Source organism: Aythya ferina (genome assembly GCF_964211825.1).
Source record: "Aythya ferina genome assembly, chromosome: 16".
In the NCBI taxonomy this organism is placed as follows: Eukaryota; Metazoa; Chordata; class Aves; order Anseriformes; family Anatidae; genus Aythya; species Aythya ferina.
The window spans coordinates 6,486,444-6,508,002 of NC_140315.1; the positions used below are offsets into that span (position 1 = coordinate 6,486,444).

The 21,559-nt window shown below is 35.9% G+C and overlaps 1 protein-coding gene across 2 annotated transcripts in view; it reads left to right on the plus strand.

Annotated features, from left to right (window-relative positions):
- The window catches only part of LOC311445876 (uncharacterized protein), a 44,618-nt gene extending 27,037 nt beyond the window's left edge, over positions 1–17,581 (plus strand). For both annotated transcript variants that reach the window (XM_084538413.1, XM_084538414.1), the window contains exons 9-17: positions 824–935; positions 5,070–5,160; positions 5,808–5,894; positions 8,131–8,283; positions 9,921–10,050; positions 10,206–10,238; positions 12,107–12,210; positions 13,108–13,191; positions 16,760–17,581. In XM_084538413.1, coding sequence (XP_084394539.1) covers positions 824–935; positions 5,070–5,160; positions 5,808–5,894; positions 8,131–8,283; positions 9,921–10,050; positions 10,206–10,238; positions 12,107–12,210; positions 13,108–13,191; positions 16,760–16,864 — 899 coding nt within the window. In that variant the 3' untranslated portion in view covers positions 16,865–17,581. The remainder of the gene's footprint in view (positions 1–823; positions 936–5,069; positions 5,161–5,807; positions 5,895–8,130; positions 8,284–9,920; positions 10,051–10,205; positions 10,239–12,106; positions 12,211–13,107; positions 13,192–16,759) is intronic.
- Positions 17,582–21,559: the final 3,978 nt, after the last annotated feature.

Below are 21,559 nucleotides of genomic sequence, written 5' to 3' on the forward strand. Positions count from 1 at the left end.
CTGTTTAGCCCTTCTGTTCACTTCCTTGGTGTTTCAGATGTTACTTCCTCATTTTTTGGTAATGATGATGGAAACAGGCAGTAATTTAACAAAAAACAACTGGTAAGGCAAAGTAGTCTTGGGATCAACAGCCTTACTAGTGGTTCTTCACCTGTATGCAGAAGAGAAGTCTTATTTCCATTTTCCTATTGTAACGTGTATTATGAGCCAGCGCCAAGTCAGCACACATCTTAAACATTATAAAAATGTAATCAGATTTTAGAAGATTACCAAAGAGTATCTGTCAGTGAAGGTCTGACAAACACAGTATTAAAGCATACTCACTGTGCAGTGAGGAAGAAGTTTCCCATGTTGCCTTCATTTGATTAATTTTTGTTGCATGGACTCCAATTACCTTCTTTTGAACCCTAGAAATTAAACAAAGCAAGTAAACAAAATCCAAACAAATGAAAAGCTCAATTTCTTTAACATTCAAAATACTACAATATGCCAGTATGTGGTGTTGTTATTCAGAGAAAAAATATTTCGAATGTTAAGCTGAGTGCAAGAGACATATATAATAATAAGTATTTGAGTGTCATCTGATAACAGTATCTTGATAGTTCTGTCTTAAGCTTTGACTATCTTCTGACATAAAATATATTTTTGCTTGACTACTGCTATGTATATTAAAAAGAAATATGAAGACTGTGTTTTTGTTTTAGCGTTAGCAGCTACTAAGTGATTTTTTTTTTATAATCTGGAAAATAAATATGAAATGTTTTGATTTTTTTCTTCCCCTGAGCATTTTCTTCCAAGTAATTTAAGAATTGTTTTTCTGCAGACATTTTTCTTAAAAGTTTTCATATAAAACCAAGTGAGTTGAAAGAAAAACTATACATTATACATGAAGAGAGTGGTGGACTTACAGATGAGCAGATTACAGCACTACGAAGGTAATCTTTGGGGTTCAATTGTTTATTTATAAGATTCTATGTTTTGGAGAGGGCATAATTTCATTCAAATAATGGGTAGTTCAGGAAAAATGCTACTGAGACATTGAATCTATCCTGACCATAGATAAAATGTTAGAGTTGCACACAGAAATCTCAGTTCTTGCAACAGACATTGTAGAATGTTCTTCCAAAATATAACTCTTCCCCATGTTGTGTAGGAAGGGAACTGCAGGACATGACAGCAAATCTGACAGGACTTTGTCAAACTGGTTACAAGGAGCAGAGTTAGTAAAAGAATGAGTGAGCTCACCTGCAGTGAGCAGGTGCAGCAGTCAGAAAACTTCACAGCATCTCTTACTACAGCCTTATTGTCTATTGTGGGCTCAGAAATGAAAGAAAAAAAATGAATTCTGTTCCCTGTTTAAAAACTGATTTGAACATAGGAAGCCAGACAAGTGTTAAAGGAGAATATCAGTATTTCTGAGTGGCAGAGATCTGTGGGTTTAAAACAACAAAAATTTTGATATCTTAAAAAACAAAGTAAAAACCCACAAAAACAAACAAACAAACCAACCAACCAACCAACCAAACAAAAAAAAAAACAAAATAACTATACTGAGAGTAATACATTTCAGGAGTGTAAGCAAACTATAGGCATGTGAAATTTGTAGAAATTGGATCTTCTCTCTGACTAGTTAAAAACACAGGAAAAAAGTGGGTCCTAGAGTAGTATCCATTACACATCCAAGTTCCCATGCAAAGCATGTGGTACCAGTGCCATTTTATTATACATATTTTTATGAAAATTTGAAGTGAGACTGCTTCTTGCTTCTAAATGAGAAAAATGAGTGTTTTGTTAAAAGTGAGCTTAGAAAATCATGATGCTAGCAAAAAAAAAAAGTGAGGAAGTAGGTAATTTTTTTTTTTTTTCCTTCTATCAGTGTGCCTACTTTTTGTGCAGTGATTTTAATCCTTAATTTTAAGCCTTAAAATCCTGGTCCTAATCGCTAAAGGAATTTTAAAGTTTGCAGAATCATGTCTGCACTTAGAAAGTGATGAGAACAGGAAGGACAGATGTGAAATGCATGGAATTAATGTCATTTGTTGAGATGGCTTGTAGAGAGCTTACCTGAAGTATGAAGGGACATGGACAAGGCACTGAGTAATGAAATATTTTAAATATGCCAGTGTTCTGGAGGAGGTTTTCATGCTTCCTACATGCTTTACCATCTGTACCCCACATTTGTGCACAGCAGATTGTGAACTAGTGAAATGTGTATAACTCCACTATAATAGAGCTCCATTTTCTTTCAAAAGCTTGCTGTTTTTCATATAAATAAACAAGTCTATTTATATATTAAATATAACTGCACTTTCTAATTGCAGTGATGGAATTGATGAGAGTGTAATTGCAATGAAATACCTTGAACATTTGTGTTTTCTCCAATCACAGAAGTAATTACGGAGCTGGCAGAAGTGAGGGAATGCCCCAGTCTGAGCAGCCTATTTCTTGAGGGCAGCCACTGCTCATACCTACTTTTGCAGGAAAACACCGAACACAATCCATTGTTCAAGCCATTGTACAGCACTGCAGATTTGGTACAGGATCTCCATGCTCTTGAAATTAGTATAGCACCACTGAGATCAGTGATTTATGGCATCTGGACTCTTTGCCATCAGAAAACAATAATAACAATAATAATGCTGATGATTGTAAAGAATCTTCAAAGATTTTATTTTTACAGCGAAGATTTCAGAGTCTTCCTTTGATAGCAATAATGCTGAGGTAATTTTTCTAGCAAAGGAACATGTACCAGACATTGGCTGCTGTATTGCTGTATGTTCTATAGGATCAAGGATTCTATTCCTGGGATTCTTGTTTATTGTCAAAATCTAGGAAAATGTGTACAAATCTTGTAGGGAAAAGAAGCTTATTTCTCTCAACCATACAGATTTTAAAATATTACTGAAATACAAAGAGATGCATTCCCTGACTGGGGGTGGATTTCCAAGACAGTTAATTGTCTTACAACTGCCATTCAGACATTTTATTGAAACGGCAGATATTTATCTGAAAATGTCAGCAATCAGCAGTTTCTCTTGTAAATGCATTATAGTGGAGTTGCCATGATAGAAGTAGCAGGACGTTTAGCATTTTTGAAAATCTTTCCACTTCCTTTAGGAGTCATGGTGGAAAATTTTACCATTGAAAACTCCAGTCTCCAATTAGCTGAGAACCTGTGGCTATGACAGGAGTTTAAACAGGATGGTCAGGGACAGGAAAACTCCTCTGCGTGCATATTATACCTGTCATATGAGCCTGAACAGGAAATCTGAATTCAACTATCACAAAATGAAAAATATTTAAAGTCAAGAACAAGATTACATTTCTAAGAGCGACCAGTGAGCAAAATGCTCTACTCAGGTGTCCAATAAAGGTTAACGGAGGTAGTGGAATATTATTAGAAACTTCAGGACTTATTTTAATAGCAAAACTTTTCCATAGTTGTCTGAATGAATTCTTTATCCTGGCATTTTTAAAAAACAAGGTATGCTCTCTCTTCAAACTTATTTTTTCAGAACAGTGTGAGATTTCAAGTTACAAAAATTCCCCTGTAGTCACATTCATGTAAAAGATATTTAAGGAATGCATTTATATATTCTTGTGCTTCCTTTCCCCTGGCTTGCATTGCTTAATGCTTTAAGCTGTAAACCTACTAAATACCCTGTTAGTTTCATTTCATATATATAATATATTAAAAAAAGAAATGCCAGACTTCTGATTAAATGAAGATATTTGCTGTCAGTTTTTTTAAACTTTCTTTGAATTTGCTCCAAAAGTTAAACCAACTGTTTTTAATGATAAATAAAACTCTTTTCATTTTCCAGCAGATAACTGGTATTTTAAAATGAGATTTTTTTTTTTTTTTTTTTTTTGAAGATGAAGGGTGATGAATGGAATATTTTCTAATCTGCTTTAATATAGATTTAATAATTCAAAACCCAGTAATTATTAAATTGAAATGTCATATTAAAATATTGACAACAGGAAAAAAAAGGCTATTGTTTGTTCTGTATTTAAAATGCTAAAATCTTAGCTTTATTTTTCCATCTTTGAATAATTTTCCTTACTTTTAATGGAAATGTATATTCATCCTCATGACTATTTAATCATACTTGCTATATTTTTTTTTTTCCAGAGAAAAAGGAGATGATAGTAGACCTGAATACATATTTAAAATTCTTAACAATCCTTCTCATATGTTAGCTATAACATCCATTCAATTTTTCTTTTAGATGTGTTGTGAATTCCCATAGTGTATCAGGCAGGCAGATTTCCAAAGGATGGGAGCTGTGGTGTTGTGAGTTTATTTTTCTAAGTGCAGAAATGTTTAAAGACATAATTTTTTTCTAAAAATCTGTGGCTCTGGAGTGCTGTGGGAAAATATTTTTTTACCTTATTAAGAAGGAAGAAAGTTTGGGTCTGTATTATGTGCTATCACAACAAAAACGAGAAACAGATCTCGGATGTGATACAGTGCTTAGAGAGACAGAAACACCATTACCCACCTTTGTTCCATGGGCAATTAAAAATTTTTAGATGTACAGGGGTTGGTCAGACTGTGGAGCCCACTGACTAATCACACCATAACCTGAGCCTGCTCTGTTTTTGTGCTAATTTTTCAAAATTACTGCTGGAGATGAGCTGAACGAACATGTCCATAACTGCTTAAAAACTCTATGTTGTTTTTAGGTGCTTTTTAAAGGTTGTCAGATATGTTCATCCAATAAATGAAACCAAAGCATGTATATTAGGCACAGAATTAATGAATATTTTAGAAAGAATAGCATTAATTCCCTTATGATACAGTTTTACCTTTACCAAAACCCATGACAGTGTAAATTATCTGTAAGTCTGCAGATATAGATATGCAGATCTATCTGCAGATCATTTTTGTTTTCTGTTGCACCATTCACTCAAATGTCCAAAAAGTACCATTGGTTAAAGACTAAATATGCAAAATATAAAACAATAAACAGTGAGGAATTCTGATGTATGGAATGGAACAACTGTTTTACGTTATGGCAATATTCAAGGAAAAGGACATCTGACTTACATTTGTTGTTTTACAGATACATGCTAACACCAAAAGATGCAGAAAGATACCAGTCATTCAAGGGATCTCCTTCAAAGCTGCATGTAGTTGATCAGTTTATGTTAGAGGTAAGAAAACACGGCATTAAAACACACCATGCACTATTTCTGGGACACCTCCTTCTAGATAAAACCATTTCAAGAAGCTGTTAGTTGAAACTTAAATTTACAGCCTTAGTCAGAACCATTATAAGAGGATATATCTGATAAAGAGTTGAGACAGTAAAAATTATGAAGAGAACTTTACAGATCCATTTTTTTTGCATCTCCAATTAATATCACAGAATCACAGAATCACAGAATTTCTAGGTTGGAAGAGACCTCAAGATCATCGAGTCCAACCTCTGACCTAACGCTAGCACTCCCCACTAAACCATAAATATGTCCTCTTCTTCCCCCAAAATAGGAGCTAATTTAATCTGAGCTAGATTTTCCAAATCTCTAAATGTAAAACTGTGTATGTGTAGCTGTTCTTGTTCATGAGAAATGAGCACCATTGACTTTAATAGTGTCTGGCCCTACCAGCATACAGTGTATTGTTGGATATGCATACATAAATCAGGCATAGACAAGCAGATTGATTTTATTTGTCAGAGTATGCCTATAGTCTTAAGGCCTAGAATAAAATTAATAAGTGGGCACAGAAATTAAGGAAATTATGTTGCAGATGAATTGCTCAATGGGTTTTGTTTCCTGTTCTGTTCACTTCTATGCAGATGTGTAAAATCCCCCACTTGGGCCAGAGGCTGGATCTCCTGCTTACCATACGTGAACTACCTATGAGCATGAGAGACTTGGAGCCTGTGAGTGACTGCTTTAAAGTGACTGCTTTTCCAAATGACTGCTTTATCATTTGTTTGTAATCAAAATCTACCAATTAGACAGCAGGAGCCCAAGTGGCCTTGGTGCAGATTTCAAAGCTGTGTAGTTGGGATATATATTTTTTCACTTTAGCAAAATATTTCACAGTCCATAATGTAGATAATACATAGTGTAGGAATCCAAGAAGCCCAATGTATAAAATACAATTTAACGACGCTGTTCAAAAATGATAAGCAAAAAGATTAAAAAATAAAAATAAGTAATCTTTATAGATCATGGCTTTGATAACAAAGGGATTGCAAGTAACATGGCAGTTAGAGACATGCTGCATTTGAAATACAATGCCACTATCTGAATGCTTTTGGGAATCTGAAACTTGGGGTGATGTAGTCACCTGCAGAAAGCAGAATGTAAGCAACACGTAACAGAGATTGGATCAGCTAATACGACCCCTTTCCCTGGGTACTATGGGAAATTCAGTATTATTTATTTATTTATTTATTTATTTTTAATATTAGCTAGCAGAATTGTTCTCATTTTATTGTGTTTTGTTAATGATAGACTGTTCCACAGTACTGGTTCAAAACAAAACACAGTAAAAACAAAAAATAGATAGAGACATATGAAGGCTGTGATATGCAGGTATATACATGCATGTACATTTAATATCATCCTTTTTCTACTAATGGGTTGGTAAAAGATATTCACATTTTTATTTGGGGTTCCTAAACTTTCTTTTTTCTTTGGCCAGATAAGACAGAGGCAAATTTCACCATTAGAATTCAATTCTTTGTGTAGGGAGATTCATGCCTCAGCAGCTGAAAGAATTGGTCTAACGACATAGATACTTGAGTGAGTTTATTGCACCAGCATCTCATAGATATTTCTTATTTTCAGAAGATTGAAGGAGGATGTCTATCCTGAGGACTACTCACTCATTAAAGTGCAGTGTTGCAAACCAGACTTCAAGTCCCTCTCTGCCTTTTTCAGGATGACCTAGAGGATGGGGTGGGGTGAGGGTATGCAAATAAACAGTGTGCAAGTCTCATGGACTGGATCTTCCTGCTGCCTTACCAGTCAGGGTTTGTGTATGCTTTGATTCAGTTAAAAGGTTTGCAAGGTTTTGCTCTCATTCTACGTGGGAATGAAAACAAAATTTTAAAGTTCTGCAAGTCAGAGTTGTTCTCTTTTATTTGTCTGTGGCTAAAACCATAGTAACAATGAATAAAACTCAGAATAGGAACAGATGGAGGACGCTAGGGAGATGAACAGATTCCTGACCCTGTCTGGTACCATGCTACGCCTTTGCTATCCTCCACTGAAACCAAATATTAGAATATTTGGAAGCTATTATATACTGGTTGCTTTGAAGGATATTTATTGTTCAATATCAAACAACTGATTCAACAACTGATTAAATGCCTCTTTTCTTACTTATACATACTAACATATTTATAATGTGTAGAATGCAACTAAAATTCTATGGTACAATCTTGTATTGTCTTTCAGCACCCTTTGGTCCCGTGCTATGCTCTGTAAGTTTTGACATGGGTTTTCAGTGCTCCCTCATGTTTCATCATTTCTCTACTTTTAAATTTGTGTGACAGCTGAAGGCAGGTGTGATGCTAGAAGAATATATGTTTTCTAATTTCAAAATGAATTTACCTCATGTGTCTATTGCTCTAGAAGGGAGGTGTCTTCCCTGGGAAAACAGAAATTGATACTGAGTTTGATTACAGGAAATTATTATTCTTCCTTCAGGGGAAACTGTACTGAGAATTTTGATAAGTCTTCAGCTGGTATAAGCAGAAGGGAGAGAGGTGAAGGATGGAGAACCTTGTACTGCGCTTCGGGCTATCTGCTTCCCCCGATGCCTGACATTTGGTGCAATCTGGTGCATTCAAACAGCAAAAGGCTTTTCCTTTAGATGCGTTTTAAGAGATGAGGTTGAATTTCTTGTAGCAGGGCAAGTTTGGCAGCCACGGAGGATCTGACCTTCATCTAAGGCAGGGTAACTGTGCCAACACCAGCTTTATCTTGGGAGAATTTAACTGCTCCTTCCTGAAGCCCCCCAGCTTGTTCCCCAAAGAAAGTTCAATAGGAAGATAACAGCTAAAGTGTGAATTCAGGTGGGACAATGAGGCTTGGCAAAGGACAGGTATAGCACCATTGTTTTACTTGCACATGTAATCTGAACTTAAAGAAGATTTGTTTCAGCTAATAAACCAGAAAATCCAAGCAAGTAAGCAGCTGCAATCCAGCCAGAAATTTGTTGCTGTCTTGGAGTACATTTTAGCCATTGGAAACCATTTAAATGAAAAGGCTGGAAAAGAGAAAGCTAAAGGATTTCGATTGTCATCTTTGACCAAAGTGAGTAAATATTTTTCTTTTTATTAAAATCATCATATTATAATGTATGTTGGCCATTAACATTAACTCAATTTTGCCCTGAGTGTGGAGAAAGGCAATCATTTTTAATGAGTAGCTAACATTTTAACATCTGCTCTTGGTTACACTAGAAACAAAATCTGGTTTAATAATGTATTCTTTAATGTGTAGTATAACAAGATGCATTTCCCCATACTAGACAGCAGCGCTGTCTAGATGGGGGCACTGTGGTGTTGAATGTGCTATGTTTCTAATGAGGTAGAACATCAAAATGCTGATGTCCCTGATAGTAAGATCCCCTGGCAAGAAGAGATGTCTGAGCTGCAGGCCCTGGCTAGATGCAAGTTTAGATAAAAGTGTGTTTTGCTGCATTGTGCAGAGCACTGTCGTATGGACCTGTTTCATTTCACTATGGTCACAGGCTGTAGCTCCAGCATTTCTTCTGCAGGGCAGCACTTTTATGGCACTGGAGTAATTCCTTCACGGTGCTTCATTTTACTCTAAAGCAAGAGCCTTTTGCTACAAGTGCTACCGTGCAATGTCAAGGTCAAGTTTCAAAAGCAAAGTATAAATAAATGAACAATTACAAAGGGAGGAAACTTTGCCTGCAATGATTTAATGATTTTAACACCTCCTTGTACTCCCCATCAGTGCTCTGCATGGAATGGATGGGTGAAAAGGTTGGCTTTTGTAATCTTTTGCCTTTACTGATAGAGATGTGCTCTATAAACAAACAAACAAACAAAAAACCACCACCAACAAAACAAAACATCATCTACCTGTTAGTTCTTTATCAGTCTCGTCACTCACCTACCGCTTACATTACAGTAGGCTGAGCTTTCCATCAATTTTAAGGCAATGGCTTTCCTATTTTCACCATAATATGCCACTGGAAAATTCTGCCACTGAATACAGTTCCCACACCCCTGCCTCTACCTGACAGAGAGCATTATTTTTTACCCTAAAAACTAAGAAATAGATACAAATTTCCTAAGCTGCCTTGTAACTTTAACACCATTGTAAATAGAAGAAAATAGTTTTTTTTTTTTTTTTTAAACGTATCTTTTCCATCTGGAGACTTTAATATATGAGTGAGTGATTTATAACTCTAGTGGCAATTCTGAGATACAACTTTTTTATTTTATTTTATTTTTATAGCGGTTGTAATACCACATCTATCATAATGAAAAATGCCAAGAAAATCATTTTCTGCCACAGAGCATCTTCCTAGATTTAATTAAGAAACTTTACTGTCTTCATGAACACAGCACACGGCTTTTAAATGGAAAGGAATAATGACTCTGTTTGGAGGTCCAAAATCAGATGCAATCAATTAGAATACCTTAAGTCAAAAAAGACCTCTGTGAATAGGAAGAGACAAAAAAGCAAGGAAGGTCAATGGATATGAAAGTGTAAAGCTGATCTTAATTGAGAATGTCTGAGAGATGGCAGTTTGAAATGGAGAGGTTTAATTTCATTGTGTTTTCTATTCTTGTCAAATTTACATGGGAGCTATCAAAATCCATGCTGTTTTTTTTTTTTTTTTTTTTTTTTTTTTATATATATATATTTTTGCATAATAACTCAGTCTGTCAATCATTGCTGTATTCTACTTGCAGTTATCTCTGTTGCGGGGTAAGGAGAGGACATTCACCTTGCTTCACGCCCTTGTGGAACAGATCTTCTTACATGAGCCTGATTTGGCTAAATTTTCTCAGGAGCTGACAGAATTTGAAGCTGTTCCTGATGGTAAGTGGAGGGACAAAAACAAAAACAAAACAAAACAACAACAACAACAACAAAAAAACAGATAAAAAATGAAATCCCTCAACTTTTCTGGAAACCTCCATCTCAAATTATGAATGATATTATTAGCATGTTTTTCCATCTCTCTTCTTTTCCAGCTTCCATGAAGGGCCTAAGTGCTGAAGTTGATGGTATGTAAATGTGATTTCTGAATTCAGAGAAAGATTTTCATACTTTGTGCAGTCATTTGGAACAGGTTTTCATTGCACTTCTGTAGTTTGTAAAGAGGTGTAAAGGCTCAAAATATTGAGGTAAAGTGTTGCTATGGTGATATTTAACCTGCCATGTTACTGTGAAGAATTTTAAAAAAGAAATATTAAAGTGTGTCCAGGTGCTTTCGGAATATAAAAAAAATATACCGCCCATGGGAAATAGAGTTTATCTTAAAGTACAGATGTTAAGTGATACAAGAGCTCTGTCAAAGTTACAGCCGTAACAGAGTCTCTGGGAGCAGGCAATGCAGCAGGAGAAAACTTTTCACAGTTCAGTAGTGAAGTTCAAGAATTTCTTTGAACCAAACTGGTGTCCATCTCTAGAAAGGAGTCCAACATTAGTGAAGTCAATAGGAGAGAACAGAATAAAGTCACTCAAATGTAAGACAGACTTTGGAAGATATTCAAAACTTACCTTTGAACACTACTGTAAGTTGACCAGTCAATGGAACTTTTGAGAGCTGATAGAGAAGGTATGTAAGTGGATAAAAACTTGTGTTGTGTTGAAAATTTATAAAAATTTGTCTTTTGAAAATGTAGCATGGATGTTGACTATGTCACTACAGACTAATATATCCTATTTCAACCACTCATAACATATGTAAATGCCACTTGTTCTCAGCTTTTGGTTTGAAAAGCCCTTGCACCTATTTTGCTGGGCTCTGTGAGTCAGTCAGGCATGTAGCTTAACACCACTAAATAGTTTTTATTTTGTTCCAAGAATTTCCAATCAATTGTTTTAGGAAATATAAGTAACTGAATTTAAGAGTACAAGCAAATATACTTTTGTATTTATACATATATATATATTCTTCATATAAGTAAATATACTTTTATACTTATATATATAAAGTACATATATATATGTGTATAAGTAAATATACTTTAATACATATATACTTTGTTATATATATGTGTGTGTACCTATATATGTATATATATAAATCATTTATGTTCAATCCATTGTGTTTGTCAGGCACAATGTTGGTGTAAATTCCAAACAAAATATTTTAAAACCAGATATGTAAAGTCATGCTTAAAGTGGTGGAACAACCTTGGCATCAGAAACTGTTGGGGGCTATCAAAGGACATGAATTATGAGACCCTGAGGAGACTGACTGGCCTCTTCCCTCCTGGATTCCTGATGCAGATTTCTTTTTTTTAAGTACTGTTCTCCAGGGCAGAGAGGGAAAGTGGTGGGCCAAAAGCTACTGAACCAGCCTTTCCCACCATGTAGTTCAAGGCACATCCTGGGGCTCATGTGCTCAACTGAGCACAAGAGGAGAAAGAAACTGGACTGCAGCGTGGGTCAGTTCTTTTCCCCACATTTCATACAGACAGAACCCTCACAATAGCAGTCTGGTGTAGGGCATAGTGCCTACTGACAAGATTTCTTACTGTTACTAATAGGGGAATTTTTATTCTTTTATCTTTAATGGAACCCTGAATTTTCTACAGAAAGATGTAGTTTGGAAGAATGTTATTTTCATTGCTAATTCCAGTGCTAAAAAGCCAGGAAAGGTCAGATTTACAGCTGCAGCATAACCATACTATTGACCTCTTCATTATTCTGCAGTTGCTTGTGGTGTGATCATATGCTATTTCTTCCCCACAAGACCTATACATCTTTTAGGATTTCTCTTTGAAAACAGAAGGTTAGTATTGCTAGGTGATCATGTTATAGACCCATAATTTGCTTTTTTTCCATGTGTTCTAAATTAAATATTTGTACTCCTTTGAACACAACTGCATGCTAGTGAAATTGCTCATTTTCTTTATTTTGTTAGTTTTAAAAAAAGAATTGGAAAATGTTATTCAGTGCAGAAGGCTTATTAAACCCAAGACTATGAAGACAACACCCCAGGAGTTACAGTTCTGCAAGGAACTAAAGGTAACATAACCATAACCTTATTGTGGACTGCAGATAAAGGATGAGCAATCTATTCAGTTTTCACTGAATCCCACCCTAACAAGGGGGTCAGGAGCATCTGAGGAAAACCTTGTATTCTCCTCTGATAATATTTCATACCACAAGCTGCAGCATGGAAGGTCTTTTCAGAGGTTCTACTTCTCTTGCTTTTTCTTCACAGGCAAACTGGCTGGAGTGGATGAGGAACAGATAGTTCCATGGTCACCCACATTAAACACTTTGGAATAACAGCAGTTTTTTTTTTTTTTTTTTTTTTTTTTTTGTTTTGTTTTGTTTTGTTTTGTTTTGTTTTTTTTTTTTAGTTTGTAACAACTCCCTCTGCCCTCAGAAAACAGCACAGAGAAACATCATCCAAGAGCTTGAATAAGTTGTGATTATAGATTGATCTAAGATGATTCTGTCCATGTTAATGGCACAACAGGATGGGTTAGAGGATGCTATGAGAAGTGGCTGAGCCCCTATAGGGAGGCCAGTATGCTTCTTGAATAAATACTAGGTTGTCTTAAATGCATACATTGCAAAGGACCATGATCAAGAAATTTTGTTTTAAAAAATAAGGCTTTGCTTTTGACAAATGTGAGTGGAAGTTAGGACCTTATGATGCTTATCCAGTTCTGTTAATTTTAATAGATTTGGGTAGTAACATTAGATGATATTTTAATAAGTTATCTAACTTTTTTTCTTTGATGCCTTAATACTTGCAAGGAAATGTGTGTGTTTGATGTGTACTTATCTTTTGTGAAATGTGAAATTTTTGTGACATGAAAATTTTGACTTGAATTCTCTTGTTTTCACTACTGTTTAATATCTGCTGTAATACTATGCTCCTATATCAAATTAAGAAGTTTTTTATTACAGGATTTAATTCAGAAATATGAAGAGGATCTATCCCAGCTGTCAAAAAGATGTGATGAAATGAAGAAGCTTTATAGCAATGTACTGGTATGTGTTGTATTAAAGTGCAATGAAAATAGATCTACATTTCTTAAGGAAAAAAAAAAGAAAGATGCAAGAAGTTCCCATGCTTCTACATGCTTTATAGTTATACTGTCCACAGGAACTGGAAAAAAAAAAGTATCAATGGTGGAATGTTTTGAATGAAAATATGGCTTTTACTTTTCTTCAGGACTTATAGCCCACATTTAAGAGGTTTTATGGCCCAAATATCAGAAAGAAAAGTGGATGTTCAGCAATTTTGTAAGTCTAGCCAGTTTAATGGTTGAATGTTTTCAAGATATTATAGAAAACAGCATGTTTTCCAGTGTCTAGCACAAGTTGTATCTTCTGCTTGTAGAGCTTCTGTTACAAGGGCTGAGGGCTTTTTTCTAGTGACAAGCCTATAGTCCATGGCATTGATTTAGTTACTGTTATTTGAGGGAGAGAGAGGTGGAGATGTTGGTAGTAGCACAGATCTAAAAATGAGCAGAGCAAAAAGGGAGCTCCTTGGGCACAAGATTTCTGATAAACTATCTGTTCTTGCTTGTTCCTATTACATTCTCCCACACTTGCACTGGAGAAGCACCTAATTTTCTCAGTCAATTTTTGTTCTGAAAAGAAGAAAGTCATCTAGGTCCAAAACAATAGGAAATGTTTTTTGGGGTCAGAGGGTCACACCAAAAGGAATGATATAAACTCCATGCTGCAATTTTTAACAACATAGTGTGAAGAATCCTCATTTTGTACAATGTTCTCAGAGAAATTTGGGAGGCCTCTGCTATTGTAACAGTATTCTCCAGCAGAATAGTCTCACTGGGAGGTTTTAAAGAAAAAGGATGGCTTTGCTGAAACGCAGAGCTGATCTTGGAAACTAGGAAAACTTCCTGGCATTTAGACAGAACTTTAAGGCATTTATTTATTCATTTATTTATTTTGGTGTGTGAGGTCTGTGTGAAGGGGTGAGAGGGGGATTAGAATATAGGGAGGTTTAATATAGGCCATACTATATGTATATTTTATAACAAGAAGATGCCAGCAGGATAACCTTTGGGGACCTACTTGAAGAGACCGTGAAGATTAGAGACATGTTTGACCAAGGAAAATTAATTAGTAATGTTTTACTAAAAGGAATATTGTAACCACATACAAGCTTTTTTTTTTTTTTTTTTTTTTTTTATTTATTTATTTATTTTTGTGTGTGTGTATGTGTCTCTTGCAACCTTTAACAAATGGGAAAAATGACACAGCATAGTGTAACAAGACGTAATAGTATGGTAGCACATAAGCAAAGAACTCAGTGCCCAGTAGGTGGAAAAACAGTCTAAATGAGAGAAATGAGAGAATTAGCAGTTGATGAATGAAAATTAGCAGATGAATGAAAATGGTTGAAAAGCATTCATCAAAAAGTAGGGAGACTCCTGTTGTAAAATCATCTAGGGACATTGCTTGCCTGGGATATGGAAGACTTTGACCATTTTACCTGGAAGTCAGTTTCCAGAAGGAGCTGGCATGATGCAGCTGGTCCTGCTTGTAGAGCTGTGACATGCCCAGTGAGTGATGGATGTATCCTCCTACATGTCCATGCTCCTGTCAAACTCTCCCTGCACAGACATTGTTTCTGCCCAGCCATGAATACTCAGCCAGGGGGCATTAAACATACAAATCTATAGCACAGCATCATCTGTGAGATTCTGCTTCCCTTGCTTGGAATGGGAAATCCAAGACTCTTATTTGCATCTGAACAGGATTTCATTTTTTACATGGCTGGAAGTTTCCTCAAGTATTTACCCAGTTGCTTTTTGCCTCCCTTCCTTCTTATTCTCTAAAGTTAAGCTTTTGATATATTTCTCTCACTTGCATTTTTTTTTTCTTCTGAATACTGTTATTGCTAGGCAGATCTTTTTGTATATTTATAAAGCAGCAAAAACATAAAGCAAATATAAAATAGGATGGGTGATCAAAGACCAGGCTATCATCTGAACAGCACTAGGAAGGGATAGTCCAGCTTACCTGGGGGGATACCTGATGTAGAAATGTGTTGTAGGTGGTCACAGAAGTCATGTTGCTCATAAAACAGAAATCCACAGGCCTACCTTTATGATTTTATATTCTGTTTATAAAATCAATAATGACCTTGGCATGTGACACTTCTATGGAATTAACAATAAATTGTAGATAACTGCCTGTGGTATAGCTGTGGGCTATCAACTTCTCACAGATGGTCATTAGCTCCAGGAAATGTCTCTCTCATTACTGTTTAACTGATGGTACGCTACAGGTGAGTGGCGAGGTGTGCCAAAGATCAAGGGCTTGGAGCACCCAGGAGGTGCAATTAGGAGCACAACAGGCAAAAGTATTAATCAGGTATCACTGGTTAACGTTAAAGTTTTTGTGACTGGATTATATGTGAGGGGTTTCTTTTACTGTATTTATGAGTTCCAGGCAGAGAGATTGCTTCTAAGAGCATCTTAGATGATGTCCAGGTGAATGTGTCTAGGTAATGACAGATACCTGTCCAAACCTTTCCATTTCAGTTGCAATTTGAGATACTGAAATACAACTACATTGCTATTCAGCCTTGGGAGAGCTGTATCTCCCAATTACACAGTAGCTCTCAATTACAGGCAAGATAAGAACTTGCAGCAACACAAGATGCCTTTTTAAACCTTTTGTTGAAGCCTTTGGAACATATTCTCTAGATTTCTTCTGCTCAATTAGAAAGCCATTTTAGGTGCCCTTATGTTCTTTAACTCATTGATATCATTAAGGACAAATCATTGAAAATGATGGCAAGCCTCTTGAATTAAACCTCAGCAAGAGGTTTAAGAGACTGAATACTAAAAATCCTTTTCTGTCCTGGAACTGGAGAACATATGGGGAAGTGATTTTAGTTAATTCAGAAATCCCTCTCCTAGCACTGAACTTTGTAGAATGACTGCCTTTTACCTCTTGTTTTACAATAGAGCAAACATGATGCCAATATTGTTCAGGTTGCTTTTGAAAAAAATTCAATCCATTCAACTTTTTCAGGTGAAAAGAAGAACAGAGCAGGGAAAGGTGTCTCTTTGATAAATTACTTTTTCTTTCAAAAATACACACATCAAAGTGAATATTTTTGTTTATTTGCAAAATAAAACATCAGAAAATGAAAACATTTTGGCTTGAATATACTGCTACTATGTCCACTCTGGAATATAAAATATTTCCCTAATGTACACTTTCGTTTATGAATGGATTTAACTAACAAACTGCAAAGTCACGAAGCTGCATGATTTACTGATTTTCTCCTCTTCAGCTGGAGATCTGTAGTTCAGCCAGAGAAGCTGGTTTGTACAGAAAGCCAGGAACAGGCTACTGAGGTAGTTTAATGACAACTCCTGGGACCACTTTTGCTTGAGATGTTTTGGATCTCAGTTTAATGGATTTTTTAGACAGGTCTAAGTTTTCTACTAAATAATAATAATGTAGATATTTAACCTTTCTCTTGCTGTTTTCCTTTCTTTATGGTCTTGGAGATGGATAAGCTTATTTGGATAATATTAATGTTAAATATGTTTCTCTTTCAAATTTACAGGTAAAATTTGGGGAACCACAAGACATAGACTCTCAGGAGCTATTTGGATGGATATCTTCGTTCATTAGTGAGTTTAGGAAGGCCTGTGCTGAAGTCATGCAGTAAGGACAACCTTATTCTTATAAAGAGGGGAGAGAAAGAGAAATCCAGGAAATGTTTGAGTTAATTGTTTGGAAGTGGCCCTTCTAATAGGGAGCAAATACCATATAGTCTGCACATCAGTATATTTTGATTTTGAGAGGTATTCAATTTCTCACGTGTAATTTTGTAAGCGGTATTTGACCTGTCGGATCACAGATTACTTATGAGACTCCTTCATTTTTTCTCATCTATGTGCTTTTGTACCTTGAGATGCCTGTACACTTAGAAAGGAGATGTTCTTGACATTTTATAATTTCTTTTTCATCTTTTTCTTTGATACCCAGTCTTCTGACATTTAATTATTACTTTCAGTGAATGAATTTATACATGGTAATCTAATTTGTACTTATTTTTGCTGTAGTTTTCTAAATAATACTTCACAAGTTTTACAATGAAATGGGGAGCTAGTCTCCACTGTGGATAACATTTAGCAAAAATTCTTGGTTGTCTTCAGCTATTAAAGCATTGCAGCTTTAGTATTTAATGGTGAAAATGTCTGGTTGGGTGCTTTCTCCCCCCCCCCCCCATTAGTACAATAAAGCAGTGCTTTTTTTTTTTCTTTGGCTAATGTAATGAATTTGGGTAAAATAATGTAGAAGCCAATCAATATATGAAATTTGCATTGGTAGGAAGAGAACAATATCAGAGCAGTGAAATAAAAACATGTCATGAGGCATCAAAGTAATGGATACTGGAAGCAATTACTGATGGTTTTCAAAAGCAAAAATACTTTTGCATTTGTTGGCTTTTCCATATTTTTAATTAGAATAATTACATTGAGCTTAAAAATATGAGAAGAAAAGGAAGATTATAAATGCAAAGACAGAAATGGATGTGTTAAACACTGAAAGCAGAACACAGTTCTACAAGGTCATTGATAAAATTTAGCATTTTCTGTACTCCTTCTACAAACAGTGTTGTATGATAAAAAGCATACTCCTTGACTTACTTTAGATCTGACTGCCCAGGCCTCACAATGTTTGGGCTTTAATAGAAAGCCCAGTAGATAGAAATGAACGCTGTCCCTGGCTTTAATACTAGAAGGAATTAGATCTGATCCCTCTGAAAAGTTTAGTTGCACTTAAATCTAAAAATTACCTCCAGTAAAGAGCCTGGGCACCCTCCAGTTAGGTGCTACAATGCTTAGATTTTTAGTGCTGGTCGTGACAGTCAGTAAGAGACAACTACCAGAAATGTAGACATGCTTTGACGCTGTCTGAAAAATGGAGATAAAAGAAGCCTCAGTTTTTTTTCTTGTCTTGGCCTCAGTATTTTAAAGGACATCGCAGGCTGCAGTTACTGGGAGCTTAACAGCTTCTGCCGTGCCATGACTAGTGGCACACCTCTACACAAAGGCTCAGAAAAGCATTCCTGTGGTTAATGTGGGCATCAATACAAAGGCAATTGCTCTATTTCACATCAGCCATGATACATCTGCACAGGGAATAGGATGCATCAGAACCCTTGCCCTTTGCTAGGCACTGGGTGCTCCCATTTGGAAGCCAAATTTGCTCCTGAGGGCAGGTGCACACAAATTCTGTTTCAAAGAATTGAGCAGGAATCACACATGCACTTGTAAAATCCTAGTTCCAACCTCTCCTTTGAATAATCACTGAGGCAGTGAATTCTGCACTGGAGGATTCAAATCCTTATAATCCACCTCTTAAAAGTGTTCTGGCCAAAAGGTGTGCTATGCAGGTGTCAACAGGAGGTATCGGGTGTTTAGCGAGTGTGCTGATGAGCAAATGTGCAACTGCTCCAGCTGTGTCCTGGAGGAGGCAAACCTGGCACCACCTGTGAATGCCAATGGGCCTCACTGCTTAGGTTTTCTGGGTTCAATCCACCCAGAAATTTAAAAATTTAGAAATCTCAGGGGATTTCTAAAAAGCTTTTTGAGGGAGGAGCTCAACACATTGTGTATTTCATACACTAAACATCATTTTTCAGGCACCTACTTCTCATGTATAGAAAATGTTTTGTGTGAGGGAGCGGATGCCTGAACTGCATTGCAGCAGACACAGAAGTGCCAGCGGATCAGTGCAGCCCCTCACCCCTGTACCACTGATGTCACTGGTGTCCATAAACTCTTGTAATTCTGCATTAAAAAAATGCATCATTTTGGCTTCTCAGCAGTTTTGTCAGCTTTATGCTTCTAGTTAAGAACATGCAGTCATATTTCTCAGAGGCTAAAGGAATGCAATTAAAATATATATAGGATAAAATAGTATTTCAGATACTTATTTTACAAAACATTATTTACAGAAACAAATAAAGGGATTTAATTTTAGAGATTTTTTTTTTTTCTCAAAAAAATGGCTATATTGGTCTCAAGTCAGCATCAGAACAGTGATACCTGGTTGATGCTGAAGTCAGTAGCATCTCTATATATCAGGACCTATAGCATCTATATGTAGTGAGAGCTACAGCTTAGATCAGTCCTTTTTGACTGGAAGAGGAAAATTAAGTTCTTTAATTTCTTGCATCTCTGTCTCACAATGCACTATTCAGTGCATATATGTACACAGAAAACAACATTTGCAGTTCTTGATGTGTTATTACTGTGCAAAAATCTGAGCCATCTTCATTTATATGTGAATCATGTAAGATAATTCTGAATACAAGTGTCATTTCCATGGTATCAAGATCCCTGAATCCCTGAACAGCATTCGTGATGGTCATGATAAGTTTCATGTTTTTCTACCATTACCTTAGCTCAGAAGTCCTGGGAAGTCTCTTTTAACTAAATAGTTTTTTTTTCCTCTCTCTCTCTCTCTCTCTCTCTTTTTTTTTTTTTCTTTTCATGACTCATTTTTTTTTTTTTTCCCCTAGTCTTTTTTCTCTCTTATTATATCTAACAGCTTGTACTTGTTTTATAGCTTGGCTGGCATGGCTTCTTCCAATTAAAAATATATTCTACACAGTAGTCGATATCTGTGTCTTTGTGTGAATATCCTGGAGCATTAATTTAAAAAATTAATGACCAAGTACCTCCTTGGCAAGAGATTCTAGCCCCTTCAGAGAGCATGAAGCTTTCCTATGGAGTGGGAGCTTACAAAGGAGACGTGTTTCAATTTTCTCAAACAAGCTATTTCTTCCATTCCTGTGAGTTTCAGAGACATCCTGATTTATATGTAAAAATAAATAGACCTCATTCCCTTGTTAATTCTTTTTTTTTTTTTTTTTTTTTTTTTTCCCCCCCAAAATTTATTTTGCCTAAGTCTGGACTTCTCAGGTCTCTTAAAGCCAACTGTATTACTGAGTTTTAATGGTATTTATTTGTAAAAAATAATGACTGCTACACCTCAACAAGATCTAAATCTCCCTGTGGATAATTTCTGTGGAATCCTTCTTTAGCAGATGACAGTTTTATCCTGCAAACCTGCAGTCATAAAGTCAAACTTTCAGGTAAGCCTCCTGTTTGTGGAAACTAATACAAAGCACCCCTACAAGTTCTATCATATTTTTAACTCTGGGTAAATTGTTGCCCTACAAAATGTGCTAAGCTTACTTTTGGCATATAATGAAATACAAAAGCTTAATGATGATGTAGTTCTGTTTAGTAAAATTTTTCTCAATATTCACTAGTGTGAAGCTAGGCTGTGGGTCAGATGCTGTATGATTTTTGGGTAATGACAGCCCACCTGTGTAAGAACTGCTTGGTATAGAAAGAAATAGAGATCTCTTTCTTAGAGATCTCTATTTATTTGTCATTTATTTATTTCCTTGAGATACACGGTATGTACAGTACTTCAGGGAGAACAGGAAAGATAATTTCTCTATTTCATATTAGACATTAAGTATCCTCAGCAAAAGCCTGGCAAGAGGGAAGAGCTGTTCTCTGGGATGTGACCACATACGTAGGAACCTCTGACTTTTTCCACCTGCTCAGTGTATCAGTGTATTCAAATCTGCCCTTAGAAACACAGTGAGAAATGGAGCTTGTATAAGCATAGGTCACTGATTTGACTTGAGCTCCCAAAGGGACCTGTGTTACATGTGTAGTAGCTCTCACAAGGGCTTTCCAAGAATTCAGTTTGAAATACAAACCTTTCTGCCCAAGACACAGACGTTTTCTAGAGTTTCCTCAAACTAAAAACAGGTGTAAAGACATGAGACTATCCAGCACTAGATTCAGTGGGAAAAAAAGTTCCATAACTGGACAAATAAATCCTAGGACAGTGGCTGAACTTTGTTTTCCAGCTTTCCTATTTCTTTCTTATTTGAACTGAGGAAGGCCAGGCAACAGGCAGAGTGGCCCTGCATATTTTGTATAAATGAATGGCACAGCAAAAATAAAAATTATGGTCACTTGTAAGGTGTTCTTTGCATAAAAGCTTTGAAGTCACCTATGTATGCTGGTGTTTTAGTTTGAATCAGTGCCTTTCAAAGACAAACACCGATTGTATGAGAAGAAAAAGAGTGTATTAGACAAAGAGAATAAAAACTTTGGGTGTAAAAAGGGAAGCTGTTGGGCACTCGCTGTAGAACAACCAAAGCCTGAAAGTGTTCTTAGAAAATACTCACTCCTGTGTTTAAGAAGTAAATGATGACTCAGAAGAACCACAAACAAATTTCAAGCTGCTTGCCTTAAAGAAGAATGTATTAACAAATTCAAACTTCAGGCTGCTTTAACAAAGTGCTGAGGTTCTCCAACTCAGA